The sequence below is a fragment of the Harpia harpyja genome, chromosome 18, assembly GCF_026419915.1.
Source record: "Harpia harpyja isolate bHarHar1 chromosome 18, bHarHar1 primary haplotype, whole genome shotgun sequence".
Taxonomy (NCBI): Eukaryota; Metazoa; Chordata; class Aves; order Accipitriformes; family Accipitridae; genus Harpia; species Harpia harpyja.
In genome coordinates this window covers 19,077,867-19,095,144 of record NC_068957.1, presented here as the reverse complement: position 1 = coordinate 19,095,144, position 17,278 = coordinate 19,077,867, and the positions used below count along the sequence as shown (strand labels likewise).

Here is a 17,278-nt window from a genome sequence, read left to right as displayed (position 1 = left end):
GGCCGAAAGCACCTGCTAGAAGACGAGGTGCTTTTATCGGACTGACGAGGAGAAATTAGGGAAACCTGATGCTGAGCAGAACCTTCCCCAGTTTTCCCAAGTGAAGTTTGCAGCTCGGTTCAATATGTTAGTGCCTAATGAAGGTTTCCCCCATATTCTGCAGGGTATAATCATTCTCCTCCTAATGAGCATGTGTTAATGGCATATTAATGCTGACAACAACGAAGTGCAGAGACCAAGAGATGAACATATTCCAAATCCATCTTTTTTTTCCAAACAAAGGAATCCGTCGTGCAGCTGAGCAAGCCCCAGCCTGGCGGGAGCCTGTGACTCCCACAGCGATGCTCCCGGCTCTGGTCCATGGGCTCACCACGGGATGCAAAGCCTGTACGGGACCATGGCTTTGGGCTCTCCCTAACCCAACCCCTGCAATTAATTGACGTAGAGGGAAGGACCTCAGCCCAAGCGTGGCATTTCCCCTGTCCTGGGTTCAGCTGGGATAGAGTTAATTTTCACAGAAACCTCGGAGGGGGCACAGCTGGGACAGCTGACCTGAACTAGCCAAGGAGCTATTCCATACCATTTGACATCATGCTCAGTATATAAAAGGGGAGCGGGCCGGGGGGAGGCTCTCGGCTTTCGGTGGGGAAGTGGCGGAGCGTCGGGTTCCAGCTGGTGAGCAGCTGTACTGTGCAACGCTCGTTTTGTATATTCTTTTATTAGTACCGTTGTTGTTGTTGTAACTTCTCTTTTTGTGTTGTCCCAGTAAATTGTCCTTATCTCAGCCCACGAGGTTTCGCTTTTTTTTTTTATTTTCTCCTTTCTGAATCTCCTCCCCATCCCACCGGAGGGAGCGAGCGGCTGCGTGGTACTTCGTTACCGGCTGGGCTGAAACCACGACATCCCCCCAAAGAGGGGCACAACCATGGTGGGGGCCGAACAAGAAAGCAGAGGAACCGCTTGCAAACGTCTGGAAAAGCATTTCACCAGGCAGACAGGTTTGGATGATGTTTCTAAGCCAAGAGCCGTGTGGATTTGATTACTAAATGTCACTGAAGCTGGGTCCCTGCCAGAGCATCCAGATGTGAATCTGAATATGAAAAGTCCAGGAGGGAGCAGGTGACGGGAGTTGCAGGCGCGGGCACTGAGCCCCCATCCCGGTGCCAGCGTCCCAGCCCATCTGGGTCTGCGTGACCAAGTTTACATAAACTCGCAGGCGTGGAAAAGAACACACATAAAATGGGTGTTTTCCTGTTTTTTCATCTTCATTTGTGAAGACAGCTCCCCAAACCCTGACAGCTCCCCAGAAGTAGCATCAATCTGCCCCACGGGTGTGTTGCCTACTGCCAGGCACTGCAGGGAGGTGCGGAATCTTAATTCCCTAAAGGTCTGAGTCCCGTGTGCTCCCACCAGCATATACATTTAGATTTCCAGATCGATAATCAATGCTAGAATCAATAACAGGGAATTTAGCTACATTATAAAAACAGTAAAATCAGCCAATACTGAGAAATGACTATTGAGTCCTGTGTTTTCTGTACTCACTTAGTCTAATAATGGTGAATGATATTTTCCAAGTACATTATTCAGCAATAAAACTGCCGAATTATTTGATCTCTTTCTAACCTTTATGATTCTAAGCACTCTTTTTGACCCAGATTGAATGAGGCAACATCTGCAGAGCCTTTCACAAAATTGTACTCGGCGTGCACTATTGTAGGTCCGCTGCCAAAGATAAATGTTATTATTTTAAAGCCATCATCCTCCTAATAGATGAGCAAACGCACTGCATTAGCATAGCCTGCAGAGCTCGAGCACGGGTGAGAAAATGCCAGAGGGTTTTCGCTTAATGGAATTTTACATACCTGACTTAGGATGGGTTAATGCAATCCACCAACACAGGAATTTTAAAACGTGCCCTGTGGCACACACCTGCCATTACAAAAGATGGTATAATCCGACAAGCTCCAGATCCCCGTGAGAACCGTGAAGGATTCACATCCAGATCTCCAGTGGCCAACGGGGCGTCGAGACGAGGACCTTATCTACACGGCTCCGACGCACACAGACCTACGCTATTTATCACAGACCTACACCACGTGTTGGGTGTAAGGAGGAGGAGCGGCTGGGGTTACCTGCCGGGCGCTGAGGGTTTCCATCGGAGGGCGTATGAAGTGCAATACCTGCGATGCACATCTGCCCGCTGCAGCATTAGCGGCTGCCGCGCTCGAGCCTTCGCCAGCCTAACGAGAACTCACCGTAATTCTGTGTTAAAGAGGGAGTCACTTCGAGGCTAAGTACTAATCACTTGTCCGGCTGACATAAGCCATTACTTCACTCCAAATTTAGACTAGAATCCAGAGGGAGACACTGAAGCAATGATGCTGCAGCCTTTTCTCCGGCAAACCCTCCGACGGGTGCCACGGGCAAGCTCTGCCCCCACAGGAACAGTCGGGAGCCGCCAACGGCCTCAGTGTCCCTTTGCTGAGCCCTGGGCGATGCTCTCCTGGGGACGGTGGGGACGGGGACCGCGGGGGACCCCAGGAGACAGCCCACACCGCAGCCCTGCGAGGGCAGCGCTGCCTGCAGAGCACCCCATCCATCGCCAATTCAGAGCACGCTCTAATTTAAATTATAATTACACTTATAAGTACACAGATTACAACTATTTATGCTACAAATAAGACCATCCTGTATTTTAATTAACAGAAAATGATTGGAACTCAACTGTAGCCTCTGCTGGGAACAATATCTAATCATTTATTGAAGCGAGGCCGTGCCCAGCCCCGTAGGCAGCCCGGCAGGGAAGGGGGAGCGGGCAGGGCGGGGGGTCCCCCCATCCGAGCCCTCGCACGAGAGCGGGAGCTGCCATCAGAGGAGGTGATCAATTCCTGCTGGGAATTGAGGAAAGACCTGAGCAGGGCACCCTCAGGAGGCTGAGGACCCGGGAGGGCACCTGGCTGAGGAGCTTCTCCGGCTCAAAGCCCTCAGGAGGGACTTTGGGAGGCGGCAGCTGGAAAATACGGCTCTTCCACCAGAGCCGAGCAGATGCGCGTAAGGTTATTCAAAGGCTACATGCGCTTGGCCTTACCGATGCCTTCGCAGGCAGCGTGTGCTTTATGCAAAGTAAACGACAGGGAGAAACCACAGAGTTCAAATCGCTCAATACAACAGGAGTTCATTTGGGAACTACTGTAAGAAAGGCCATAAGTAGCAGGCAAGACCACGCTTTTGATGTAATTTAAAAAAAAACTTACTACAAATCTTTCCTAATTTAAGGGAAAACTCTTAAGTGCCATGTAAATATAGTTGCAGGGGCTTTTTTTTATAGACTCAACAAGTAGGAGTTATGCATCAGAAATTCAAATTTACTAAAAGGAAAACAAGACAAGCCTCTCTACTTTCAGTAAAAGCGAACCGTAAAACCCAAACCAGTAGCATAAAAACAAATGAGATATATGTATGGTTATATGATGTACTATATACTTATTTACATAATTAGGTACAATATGTAAGAATTCTATACACACTTTTTATATGCTTATAAATATATCGTGTATATCATACAGCGTATAGTATGTAACAGATAATATATAAGATATAATCTATAGTATGTAATATATAACGATATAATCATCTCCATGCTGAGCACTCTAGGCCTTACCATCAGAGGAGAGGGTTTTTACTGTTAAATACGTCTTGGCTACTGCCACCACACCGCACACCGGCCCTAATTCCTCCACGGACCCTTACTGCAAACCCCCTTGGTCCCACCCAGCCGAGACCCCACTGTGGGCTGGAAAACCCTTGGAAAACCCAAAGAGGTGCCGGAATGAGGTCGCAGCCCCGTATCATCACCCATCCAAAACAGACATGGTTTAGTGGTGGACTTGGCAGTGTTAGGTTTACAGTTGGACTCAATGATATTAAATGTTTTTTCCAACCGAAATGATTCTATGATTCTATGGAAAGCCAAAGCGTGTTGAGCTAAAGGCTTGCGTAAGACACAGCGCAGCGAGCGTGGCCATCACTGAGAGACGTGGTTAAATGTGAATGGGACCTGGTATAGTTATCTCTGTTGCAAGGTATTCAAATGAATTCTTCCAAACAAAGAGCTTGGAGCGATTACATTAGGAGATGTATAATTTGGTTAGGCTGACCTCGGAATGGAATAAAAAGCTGCTGATTTCCATAATGTCAGCCTCCAATACTCGGAGAGGTCAGGGAACGTGCAGCGATACACGAAACACTCTGGGAGTAGTTAAGCCGAGGGATTTGCTGGGACTTGTGAATTCGGGGCATATTTGGAGTGAGTAGGGAGAGCATCCAGGGAGGTCTGGGGTTCCCATCCCGGAGGCTCCGCTGCCCCGGGAGCCCGCTGGCCGCCCTGGCACGGACCGGTGAGCTTTCCCCAGGGAGGGGATAACCAGTCGCAACCTGAAGCTGAAAGCATCGCTCCTCTCCGGCGGGCTCTCGGAGAATAAAGGCTGCCGTAGCTCCCAGACAGGGATGCACAGGCACAGAAACGCAGAGGCACTAATGAGAGCCGTGACCTGTGCTTACCCATCGCGGTGCGCATCGCAGGCACAAAAAAGTGCTGAGTTACAGTGACCTCCCAAGGAGAAAACAAGACTGGCAACGCTCGCTGCGAAGTCAGCCTTCCAACTAGTCGAACATCATCGCTGATAATGCTTTAATTATTATCTCTGCTGAAAATAAGCCTTATTTCAACAGCCTGGCATGTCTCAGCGCCACAAACTTTCTCCGGGTTGGAAATTATCTCCTTTCTTCTTTTTTTTTCCCCTGCTCTATACACAGCATTACTCAGAAGCAAGCCAAATCCCTTCCAATTATGTATCACGACGTTTCCCCAGCGTTACACTAAAGCAAGGCCCTTCACTTCTAAATGGCATGGTTTATAACAAATTGTCTGTTATACCAGACAGAAACTGATTTCCTCAAACCCAGCATATTAAAGTGAGTACATTCATTCTGGTTGTAACACACAAAATGTGATTATAACAGACACTTTGGGGGCTTTTTAAGGCTAGCGGAGAAGAGGAAGATAAGCTGGAGGGGAAGAAAGAATTGACAAGTAGAGAAATGACAGAGAAAGAGGAACAGCCACGCTGATTTCATTTCTTACAAAACAAAAATCTTTGTGTGTTGTAGAAATGTGCTTTAGTTAACACCGCCAGATAGCCAGAGCAAAAACTGCCGGTGCCGCCTGAAACGAAAATTGCTCTATTGTGCTTAGAAAACCATTTCCTACAGTGAGGAGAACGCTTTCCAGGTAGTAAAAAGCATATCTGAAACCAACGGGGCCTTATGCTGCAACTGTTGCTCGCTCAAATAATCCCCGCTGCCACGAGGAGCCCAAACGAAATCAGTGTGAGTGAGGATTACGCGGGAGTGTATCAAGGTTGAGGGATTAGACCAGGATTATCACTAAAACCAGTAATTCCCCATCTTACTGATGGTGGTCACCAGCTCAGGAGGCGGCAGATCACCACGGCCACGACCCCCCCAGCGCCGGGACCGGACCGGGGTCTGGGAGCTGTCGGGCATGCGGGTCCCTGGAGGACTCGAGTCCCGCTGGATCACCGGCTGCTCCACCTTCACCTTCTCCAGAGGGACCTACCAAAGCAGCACCAGAGCAAGGCCATTCCCTGCCGCTGCCGCGACGGAGCCATCCCGGCCCCGCCAGAGAGAGTCAGTCCTGAACCTCCGTGCTAATTCCACCTTTGGACATCCAACCTCTCAAACAAGGCTGGCTCACTCCCATTTCACACCGCCTTGCCTCTCCCGTGCCGAGTCCTGCCGGGGTCCGGCCACCACCTTGGCCCCGGCAGAGACCGAGGGACAGAGCAAGCTGCCGTGCCCCGGGGGATGCTCCCCGTCCCGGGGCAGCAGACGACGCTTCGGCACCGTTTCCCAAAGCGGCGCAGATTTTGGATGTAAAACTGCCTCTGAAACAGAGATGCGGCCATTACGCGCACGTTGTTTTCTTTTAAAACCATGAAGTCAAAATCCAGGCATCTAAGTGTTACCCAAGGGTGGCTGCTCTACATGCAAGTCTTGTCCCGGGGATCCTAAAAGGCTCGGCATTCAGACCGGTTTCCACACCACCCCAATGCAATGTGCATTTTTATCAAGGAAGCTGCCTAATGGCTCCTATTAATTTTGATTTTTAATCTCCTGGTACAACTTCCAGTAATATACATGCAAAACCTGACAACAAGCCCTTTTGGTTTCAAAGCTGACTTCTCCTCCGGCTCAGCAGGAAGGAAAAAAAAACCCTCAGCAGCAGCAAAGCTTCTGACCGGCAATGCCCTTGCAGCTCCAACATGTCCCACTCTCCCTCCTGCAAAACAAGGCAAAATACTAACAGGGGCCAAGCCTCCCGCTGTCAGCCACGATCACCAGAGCTGCTCGCAAATGCTTTTTGCCATCACTGCCTACAGCCACAAGGATGCTAAAAGGCCATGGGTAGGGGTCCCCAAGTGGTACCCCAGCACCCAAGGGACCACTGAAACCCAGCGGGGCCAGAACCCCCCCAGGACATCCCCTGCCACCTCCCAGTGCTGTCTTTGCAGCCGTGCCCTGGCACAAGCAGAGCCAGCAGCCGAGCCCGGCCCCCAGCCAAAGGGAAAAGCTTTTCACGGGTCATCTCAAACTTTTTTTGCATCCTCAGAGTGGGCTTGCAGCCCCCGCAGACGCCACTCTTTAATCCTTTCTGGATCAGCGGGGAAAGGTGGGGAGCACCGACAAACCCAATTACCACCGGCACGGCACGCCACCGCCAGCCCCAAGACCTGCCACTGCGCATACCACTGTCGCGGCGCGGGAGGAAACATTTCCTGAAGCTCCACAACCAGCCCATCCTTGGGGACTTTTATTTCAAGGTTCCTGACTGTTAAAGCAAATGAGCCTCACGTTAAAGATCAGCTACATTGCAAACCCACCGCTGCTAGGACAGCGCCTGCATGCAGAGGCATTCGCTTACTCCCAGCCACAACCATCGTATGCTAAGCGACACCACCAACGACACGTTTACCTCCGTATTTTATCTTTTATCAACCAATGCTTTGCCTTCCCATCAGGAAAAGTCACTCCTAGGTGGAGCAGCAGTGATATCTCCCTGACGCTGACACCTCGTAAAGGCTCCCGGGGGAAATGCCGGCGGCCCCGTCACTGGAGGCGATTCAAACCAGCCCCGACAAAGTCCCGCTGGATGCACTGCAGGGAACGGTTTGGCTCTGGAAACTCTGGGCAGGAATTGTATTTATTAAATCACCGTCACCTGGAGGTGTACCAATAGCACACTTCATACGCGTATCATCACACCCGAACACCTGCTAAGGCAGCGAGGGGCTACGGTGGGTACAAGGCTGCGATGCTCCTTCGTGGAAGCATCTTTTATGGAGTTTCCGTGTCACCCTGTGTGCCAGGACAGGGCCGCCACTTAGTCACCACCGAACCTCCTCATCCTCAGGGGTCACCCAGATTTTTAGGAGCCAGTAGAACCCACACCGCCAGCAAGATAACTTCCCTTGCAACAGCTGGAAGCATAACACTGGGACTCTCTGCCGAAAACCATAAAAGTTCCCACCCTAACCCAAACTTCCAAGCAGGTTCCAGTTCTGATTTCTCCTCCCCGTGCCCTGGCCCTGCCCTTTTGTCCACAAGCATCCCCAGGGAGCGAGCAGATCCCCGCCAGGACATGCCGCTCTCCCGAGAGCACCCACCCGAGAGCTGCTGGTCCCTTAGCAGGACTGGAGAGCCGTCAGCTGCCCTCCCGCACGCTCGCGGGGCTGCTGGAGGGCACGTTTTAAGCTGACACTCCATGGCACTCGTTACAAGACACAAATTTCTTCCTCCAGGCGAGGTACCAGCTCTTCGCAGTGCAGCCCACCTGCACGAGTGGTGGGCAAATGGGGCGAGCTGGAACCACAGGGAGAAGCGTCCCGGCTCCCTCGCACGAGGGTGCACAAGGCACTGGGGGTCTTTGGAGAGCTCGTGCCGCCAGACCCCGGGCTAACCGCTGTGTCGAGGAGGAACGTGGGCAGCACTGCCTTCTGCCCGCAGCTGCCTGTTAACTTTATCAGCTGAGCTATGATATTCCCAATGGTCCTTCCCTCCTCCCCGGCACCGCAGACCTCCTGCTGCCGGCGCATACTTCTGGCTAATGCCAACGTGTGATGGATTTTATGACTGAATTTTGTCTGTGGCAGTGAATCACAGGCTGAGAGTGCTCCACTGCTCGATGCCCGCCGCAAGGCACCAGCCAGAGATGCACTCGAGACCCCTCTCCAAAGGACACCGCTCCAGGAAGGCAGGAATTCCTCAGGGACCGCTGCTGCCGCTTCCCAACAGCAATGGTCACCCACAACCTTGGGATGCACCCCCCAGGCAGGTGGGCACCCACAGCCCCAGCTGGTACTCGGCAAAGAGCACAGGTCAATCTGAGCATCGATGGGGATCCCCCAATACGCGATAGGTGGTGTTTCCCACCCCCGGGCTGCCCGGGCACGGCGCAAGGAGCAGGCGGCTTTGGTAGCAGCTCTTCTGCCTTGTTTGACCAGAGATGGGCTTATCCCAAACCGCTCTGACCCAGACTCGGATGCAAAGTCCCTGCCTCTCCCCGTCACGGCACTTGGGAAAAGCAGAGCGCGCTCAGCTCTATGGCTGGGTACGTGCAAGTAGAACATATGAGTGCTTATATCCAGGTCATTTCCATTCGGTTATTGCTAAGAAGCTCTATTACAGCTTTTATACCAACACCAGAAGTTAAAGTGAGCTTTAATTCTCTGGACCAGTGCTGGGCTGCTCCCGCCGTACCCTCCCACAAGCAGGCGGGCTCCCAGCCCCGCAGCCACTGGCGGCTGTGCTGGGCTGTGCTGGGCTGTGCTGGTGCACCCGTGCAGGAGTTGCCTCCTCGCAGCATCTCAGCGGGTAACCTTGAAAAGGCAACACCGTACGGCGAGGAGCCTGCGCGCACAAGGGCGGGAGAGGCTCGAAATGCAGGCTGGGCAGAAGAAGGCTAAGTACCCACGATCTGTCACGGAGATCCCGACAACCCCCTCCCCACCGCCTGGTCATTAAAAGCTGTGCCGTTGCTTTGAGCGACTGGCATTTGGGCTGGGAGCACCCCAAAACTGGGCCGCCACCGGTATGTGACCTCTCGGGAGCCGGTTCTGTAGCCTTAGTGGAGGTTAAACACCAGGGTTCAACGAGCATTTCGCCCGTACAAACGCTGCAGGATCAGGCCTGCCGGCACCAGCCCTCTCCGGCAGCCTTGCAGACTCTTGCAAAGGGCCGGGCTCTGCTCTCCACAGTGCGAGTATAAATCTGAAGCAGCTCTGCTGCCTTCAGCAGCATCATTTTGCATTTACACCAGCACACGGAACGCAAATCAGAGCAAGCTATAAATATTTCAGCTGCTTTTTCAGCTTTGTTATTCTGTTCAAAGCAGGAAACATGACAAACCTTTGATTGTTTTGCTTAATACCAAACAATAATTCAAAGAGAGACAAACAAGCAACATTAAATGATGCCTGTGATGTACAGAAAAGCCGATGAATTAGAAGAACCTGATGAGGATGGCGTGGATTGGAGCAGCCCCTTCCCCTGCCTTCGGCAGGCACCGCGCATCCCTCCCACGCCGGCCGGCGCGCGCCCGTCCTGCCCGGCACCGGGCCAGGCGTGCGGGCGGTCACACCGGGGCACCCCGCGCTGCCTGCGTCCCCGGCACGACCCGCTGCCTCCAGGACGACAGCCACCACCACCACTCTCGATAACCTTTTAAAAAAGCTGCGAAGCCAACGAGAGTCTCCTCCCTCGAGCATCACCACACTCAAAATCCACTTGCAAAGCAGTCACCTCCGGCCTCCCGGCGGCACGGAGGCAGCCTGGCCTGGCCCACCCGCGCCGGCATCCCCGCCTGGGCACTTCTGAGGGTCTCTGCGGCGAACGGGAGTGAAACACCCACCCACGACCGCGTGTCGGGGCCGCCCCAGAACTCGCAAGGCAGGTGCCCGCTGCTCCCCCCTGCCCGTCCTCCGCGGCTCCCTCGCCCCGGGGCGTCCGACACAGGGAAACCGCCGCCGCCCGTTTGCTCAACACGTCGTTTCGGCAGCGCTCACGCCAACAGACCCACGCGCCGCGGTCCACCGCGTGCAAACCCGCTCCCGATGCCCCAAGGGCGCGGGCTGCCTGCCCGCACTCACCTCCGGCAGCGGCATCCCGTTGATGATGAGGTCGGGCTGCTGGGGGCTCTGCCCCGTGAAGGTGTGATGGTAAATGTGGTTGGAGCCGGCGTTCCTGTTGTTCTGGCTCTCCACGTTGAGGAAGGTGCTTTCAGAGCGGCGGCAGCCCAGCGGCAGGGTCTGCTGGTGGTAGTCGAAGTAGTTGAGGGATGAAGTGAGAGAGGAGCAGCTCACAACGTTCATTTTATCCGTCTCCTCCACGTCCCGCGGTACCAGGCGGATATCATTCTTGCTGATTTTCTTCTTCTTGCTTGATTTCTTCTGATGCCCGTAGGAGTATTCTGCGATTCTGGGGGACAGAATGAACATGAACAGCTGAGAGCATCCCGAACCCTGCCCCGCTAAATACACATGCAGAAACCCAGAGGGCTTGGCCCCCATCTCCATGTAGGCTTCTTAGTCATGCACATTACGTCATGTTTTGGGTCTGGTGGCACGACACGGTCTTTAGCTTATTTTCATATGTATAACGCTTTCAGGTCAAATACGAAAAATAATGGGAAGGAAGAATGCCTCTGTCTTTTTCTAGTGTTTGTAATTGCTGATATTTAGTTACTAGGAGTAAACTCCAGCCTGCAGAAGAGGAAAATGGAGATGTTAAAATCCATGAACTGAAAAGGGTACCTGCATTCATTTCCATGCATAATAAGGATTTTAAAAGTGATTTAATTTGGTCCCCATAATGAAAATTCAAAATGAATAGCGGATTTTTTTCCCAGTTCGTTTTCCGTAGCAGTAAATAAAGCAGACCCAGAAGCAGTCCTAGCTGGCAAGCTCTATTCTCTCACACTCCAAAGACTGTTTGTTTATTAATGCTTTATCCAAATTGCTGGTGTTTTGACTATCTCCTGATAATACCTGATAACTCAAAATCTTTTCTCCAACCACATCCTATTCCTCCCTCACCCCCTGACACGCACACCCGCTTCTGCTGGGAAATGCTTTTGCCTTCTAGAAATCGGAGAACAACAACTGTGTTTTGCAAAGAGAAATGATCCTTTTTGACCTTTTTTTTTTTTTTTTACTGCAAGCTTGTTTTTCTCTGCCTTTCCTTCCCTCTTTGCTTCCCACCTGCCAAAAGAATCAACTGATGAAGTGCCTCATTTGCCTTCTGCAAAACACCAGAGGAAAAAAAGTTACCTTAAAACACCCCCCAAGGAAATAATGACAAATATGACTGCCCCTTGCATTAACCGGGTATGCTCGGCTCAGAGTGACTGTGGCTTTTCACAGGGAGCAACACAGCCCCAGCCAATGCCCCACAGATGAATTCGTACATGCACGGCACTGGGCAGCGCGGTATTTCCCAGGGAAGCACATCATATGCTACCCACAGTCAGAAATACACATTCGAAAGTCGGGACTTTGCTCCTCTTCTTGTTATGATAACAGCATTAAAAAAAAAAAAAAAAGAAAAGAAAAGAAAAGAAAAAAATCCAATAGCTGCAATGGAAATAATGGGATGAATAAATAATACAGTTTATCTAGAAAGTCAAATATTGGACAAATATTCTTGTTCCAGAAAGCTAATTGCCTGAGCATGAAAATGCCACCAAGTCGAACAGCTCTCATATAACCTTATATGCCTCATAAATTAACACATTTTATGAAGACTGTCCAGCAGCTGTTGTGAAGAACCTCTAAAATAAGGCACTGCAAAGCCTAAAGGCACGCACCCAGCGCGGGGAGAGGGTGCCCCATGGTCACGGCTGCTGCTGAGCCTACCTGGTGCTTCTCTACCTCTGCAGCTGACTTCTCCTGCTCAGATGCACACTGATAACAGCCCGTGCATCGCCCTGAGCGTGCAAATAAATCAGGGGAAGGCAGGGATTTCTGTTGTGCCAACAATCTATATGTTGCTGACTCGTCTAACAATGCTTGATGAAGCTTTAATTGTTTTGTTTACCTAAATGTTTAAGTTTGGCAATGTGAGAGCCCAATTATTTCCTGCAGGCATTCATTTTGCTGTCCTTTCTCTATTGACCAATTATTTAATTAAACTGCACTTCATTAATCCCTAAGCCATCACAGTAAACCCAGGGCTTACACATATGTGTGAAGCTGTTAGGGGCACTGCCACAACGTGATTTTTATCCATTCAGGTCCTATTCTCGTTTAATGGGCCGAGCTGGCAAGAAAGCTAGTATGTGAGCTTTCAGTTGAAGCTAGGCATCCCATAATACAGCACAGACCGACCTTTATTTGCAGATGATTTTTCCCCCATCGAGCAAAAAGGCTTATAAACGTACTTTACGCTGTGAAAACGGGGTATAAAACCCGAACTCTCCAGCATTATTTCTGCGTAAATAAAACTTTAAAGACCGCACATCCCCCTGCGCCGCAGAATTGCCGGGGGCGAGCGTGCGTTTCCAAGGTAGAGCAAAATTAATTTCCATCCCTCCCCTCTGAAACGACTCGGTGCCGAAGGAATGGAGAAGTCATGGCTATTTCACTAGTAACAGGATTAAACCATTTATGAGGCATTGCAGCTGCTCTTTTATGGCATCTGATTGATATTCATGTGTGGTTAGCATTTGTCTCCTAACTTGTGTAACACAGAGAATAGTAAAAGAGAGACAATAATCGCCGGGCTGTTACATATTCAGGGGACTGGATTTCCCCTATCAGCCTTTCAGCGGCTCTGGGCGCAGGGCTGACCTCCCCTCCGGCATTTCGGACCTGGGAGTACGCATCCAGCCAGGGCAAAATAACGCAGCGCTGCAAAAATCCTCCCTCGCCCCATCGCTCCCAGCCCAACCGGCCATGCCGGGAGCTGGAGCGGCGCATCGGGGGGAACCGGGTGATTTTCGCCACTATTTTATCCGGTTGGCCCTATCGTCAGCCGTGGCGAGGAGCCGCATCGGGCACACAATAGCTCTTTTGAACGGCGAGCGAGGGCTTACGGATGCCACCGCGGCCGCTCGCCCCGTCTGCCGCGGGGATGCTGCGGTGGGCTGGGGGGGCTTTCCCCCCTTCGCAAGCATCGGGGAGCAGCGCTGGGGACTGGGGACCCACGGGAACCGGCCATGCCGCTATAAAACTGTTCTCCCCCCTTCCTGCGACGGAGCGCGTAAAATCAGGGATGCTGCAACAGATTGTCAAGCCGCGCAATTAAGTCAATTCGTTAGTCGGCACAGATTTCTGTGCTTCTCCCGGAGAAGAATTTTTTCAAGCTTGGCAGGAAATTTCCTTAGAGGGACGCGAACATCACTTTTGTCCCTAAAGCAAATTTAACACCACCCCCCCCTCCCCCGAGTATACAGCAGCAGAGGGAAAAGTAACTGTGATGGCAAAAATCAAAGCAGACCCGGCAGGTGTACAGAAACAAAGATGTCTTTACCTGCAGTTATAGGTCCTGATTTCCTTGTTATCCCTTTTGCACTTGACTGCCACGAAGATCATAGTGACAAAAAGAATGGCTGCGATAGACCCCAGGGCAATAATGAAAATCAGGGAGAGGTTAACAGATCCTATGGACTCCTGGGCATCCAGGGCCGGAGACAGGTATATCAAAATCAAGGCAGAAGCCGAGAGAGATGTTTTTCCATGGTCGTGAGCCACCACGATCAGCTCGTAGGCTGTCTTTGCGTTCTCCCCAAAGGCTCTGGTGGTCCTTATCTCTCCATTGACCTGGTCTATCTCAAAAAATCCTCTGTCTCCTTCCACCATTTCGTAGGAAAGTCTGCCATTTTCACCCTCGTCATAGTCGTCTGCCTTGACCACCGTCACCAAGTAGCCGACCCCCGCGTTCCTGGGGATGTACACCTCCGCGGTCCCGTTGACCAGCGGCGGGGCCGTGATCACGGGCGTGTTGTCATTGACGTCCAGGACGATCACCCTGACGGTGGCATTGCTCTGCAGAGAGGGATTACCCCCGTCTTTTGCCAAGACCTTGAACTCAAAGGCCTTCGTCTGTTCGTGATTGAAGGACCTCAAAGCATAGATATCTCCAGAGTTGGGGTTGATGGACACGTAGGTGAAGACAGGCATGTCCCTGACTTGGGAGGGCACGATCTGGTAGGAGACACTGCCGTTGAGGCCCAGGTCAGGGTCCCTGGCCGAGACTGAGAGGAGGTAGGCCCCCGGGGTGTTGTTCTCCTGCACGATGACCTGGTAATAGGGCTTGGAGAAGTGGGGATGGTTGTCGTTCTCGTCGGTGATCTTGACGGTGAAGGACTTGGTGGCCTGCAGGGAGGGGACGCCATTGTCCTTGGCCTGGATGGTGAGGTTGTACTGGTCCCTCTGCTCCCGGTCCAGCCGCCCGTCCACCAGGATGGTGGAGAAGCTCTCGTACTCCTGGAGCCGAAAAGGCACGTTGCCCAGGAGCTTGCACTGCACCCGCCCATTGGCCCCGGAGTCGCGGTCCGAGACCCGTACCAGGGCAATGACGTACCCCGGCGGGGCGTTCTCGCTCACCTCCACCAGCTCGCTGTTGACAGAGAGCAGGTTGATGAGGGGCGGGTTATCGTTGGCATCCTGGACGCTGATGGTCACTTTGCAATGGGCAGGGATGGAGTTAGGCCCCAAGTCCTTGGCCTGCACATCCAGCTCGTAGACGTGACCCTCCTCGTAGTCGATGGCACCGCTCACCGTGATGAGGCCGCTCTGGGGGTCGATTTGGAAGAGCTCCCGGGCCCGCTCGGAGACATAGCTGTGGAAAGAGTAGAGGACCTGGCCGTTGGTGCCCTCGTCCGGGTCGGAGGCGTTGAGGCGGATGACCGGCGTACCCGGCGGGGCGTTTTCAGGCACGCTGACGGTGTAGGCCGGCTCCTCGAAGAGCGGGTTGTTGTCGTTGGAGTCGATGACGCGGATGCTGAGCTCCACCGTGCCAAAGTTGGGCGGGTCACCGCCGTCCAGCGCCGTGATCACGTAGCTGTAGTGGGACTGGGTCTCCCGGTCCAGGCTCTTCTCCACCACCAGCTCGGCAAAGCGGGACCCATCGCCCCGCGTCTTGGTCTCCAGCCCAAAGAGGTCGTTGGGGGTGATCTCATAGCTCTGCACGCCAAAGCTGCCCGAGTCCGGGTCGTAGGCGCTCTCCAGCGGCACCCGGGTGCCGGGGCTGGCCGTCTCCGAGATCTCCAGCTCGATCTGGTCGGTGGGGAAGCTGGGCGCGTTGTCGTTGAGGTCCTTGATCTCCAGCTTGATCACGCAGATCTCCATGGAGCTGGACATCACCTCCAGCGAGATGACGCACTTGGGGCTCTGCCGGCACAGCAGGTCCCGGTCGATCTTCTGCTTGGTCACCAGCAGCCCCGACCCGGGGCTGATGTCCACCAGGTGGGGGGCCGAGTTGGAGACCACCCGGAAGGCGGCGGGCTGCCGGGGGGTCCAGCACGAAACCGGCGTCCCGGGCGTCCTTGGCGACGTTGGCGATCACCGTGCCGGCCCGCTGCTCCTCCTCCACCGAGTACTTGAGGTTGACGAGGGCCCCGGCGCCGGCCCACAGCAAGGCGGCCCCCAGCAGCGCCGGGAGAGCCCCCATCGCCGCCACCGCCCCCTCCGGCCGCCGCGCCGCGCCCCGACGGCCGCTGGCCGCCCGCCTCAGGGGCCCGCCGCCCTCATGCGGGCAGCGCCCGCCGGGCTGCCCCGGCGGTGGCGGCGGCGGCGGGCGGGCGGGTGCGGGCACCGGAGCCGCGGTCCCCCGCGCCCACGCCAACGCCGCCCGCTCAGGCGCTCCGAGACGGCGGCGCCGCGGATGGGCCGGGCATGGCGTGCGGGAGCGGGGGTGCCGAGCCGAGCCGAGCCGCGCCGCGCCGCGCCGAGCCGAGCCGAGCCGCGCCGCGCCGAGCCCGCTCCCGCCGGCGCTCGCTGCGGCGGCCGCACGCCACTGCCCGCAGTCCGGAGCGCCGGCGGGCGGCGCGGGGGCGGGCGGCGCGGGGGCGGGCGACGGTGAGTTGCGGCCAATGGGCGCTCGGGGGCGGGGCCGGCGCGCCGAGCCGCCGCCAATAGGGCCGCGCCGAGCCGTGCTGCCGGCCGGCGGGGCGGGGCCGGGGCGGGGCCCGCGGAGCGGCGCGGCCGGGAAAGGGAGCGGGGCGCGGAGCGGCGCGGAGCGGCTCCGCCGCGCACGGGAGCCTGTTGCCCCGCCGCGCCGAGCCCGCTCCGGTGCCCGGGAGCTGCGGGCGTCACTGGCGCTTTGGGGCGCCCCGGCAGCCCGCTGCGTGGCCGCGGTCACCGGCGGTTCCTTCTTCAGCGCCGCTGGGCGCGCACAGGGCGGCGGCGGGCCCCTGCGGGCACCGGGGTGGGCGCCGCGGGGGCCGGACGGGGGGGACCGCCGTGTCCGCGCTGAGCTGCCCCAGGCCCGTTCAGTCACTCTCCCTCTGGGGCGGGAGCGAGCCCGCCCCGCTCCGGCTGCGCCGCATCCCGCTCCGCCGGGCAGGGTCCCCCGGGAGCCGGCGTGGGACCCGGCACCGCCGGGCTCTCCCGGGCGGCTCCGGCCCCGGCAGCGCTCGCTGCTCGCCGCTAATCATTGGGGAAAGCGCCACGGCCCCGTCTCCTCTTAAAAACGAAATAAAACTTCCATTGTCCCTCTGCCGGTGCCTTACCTCGGGTCTCCGCGCGTGGCACGCAGGTTCCCGGGGTCTAATTAAAGGGGGCACTGGGAAGATGTCACCGTGCCCCGGGCACGGGGGCGGGGCCGCCCCCGGCGGGTTGCGGGCGCGCCGCCGGCCGGTGCAGGCGGGGCGCTCCGGCGCTCCGCTTGGAGCCCTTCGGCGGCAAACGTTCGGCCACGCCGTCCCCTGCCCCCGCCCCGAGGTTAAAAGCGGGGCCGGGTGCCGCCGCGTCCCTGCGGCAAACCGCCCCGGGGAGCCCGCCGATCGATAGCGGCGAGCCGGCGCCGGGGCGGGGAAGGTCGGCGGGAGCGGGGTGCCCGGCCGGAGCTGGCCGCGGCGCAGGCCCCGTCGGGGCGGTGGGCGGCGGGAGCCGGCGCCTCGCCGGTTGCAGCCGCCCGGGCGGGCACAGCCCGGGCACCCCCCCCGCGGCCCCGGGCCCGGCCCCGGCCCCGGCCCCGG

At 55.6% G+C, this 17,278-nt stretch overlaps 1 protein-coding gene across 1 annotated transcript in view; it reads right to left on the bottom strand.

Moving 5' to 3' along the window:
- PCDH19 (protocadherin 19) overlaps positions 1 to 15,806 on the bottom strand; it is a 59,644-nt gene extending 43,838 nt beyond the window's left edge. The window contains 3 exon segments of the mRNA XM_052813759.1: positions 10,230 to 10,557; positions 13,609 to 15,593; positions 15,595 to 15,806. Coding sequence (XP_052669719.1) covers positions 10,230 to 10,557; positions 13,609 to 15,593; positions 15,595 to 15,750 — 2,469 coding nt within the window. The 5' untranslated portion in view covers positions 15,751 to 15,806.
- Between the last annotated feature and the right edge of the window lie 1,472 nt (positions 15,807 to 17,278).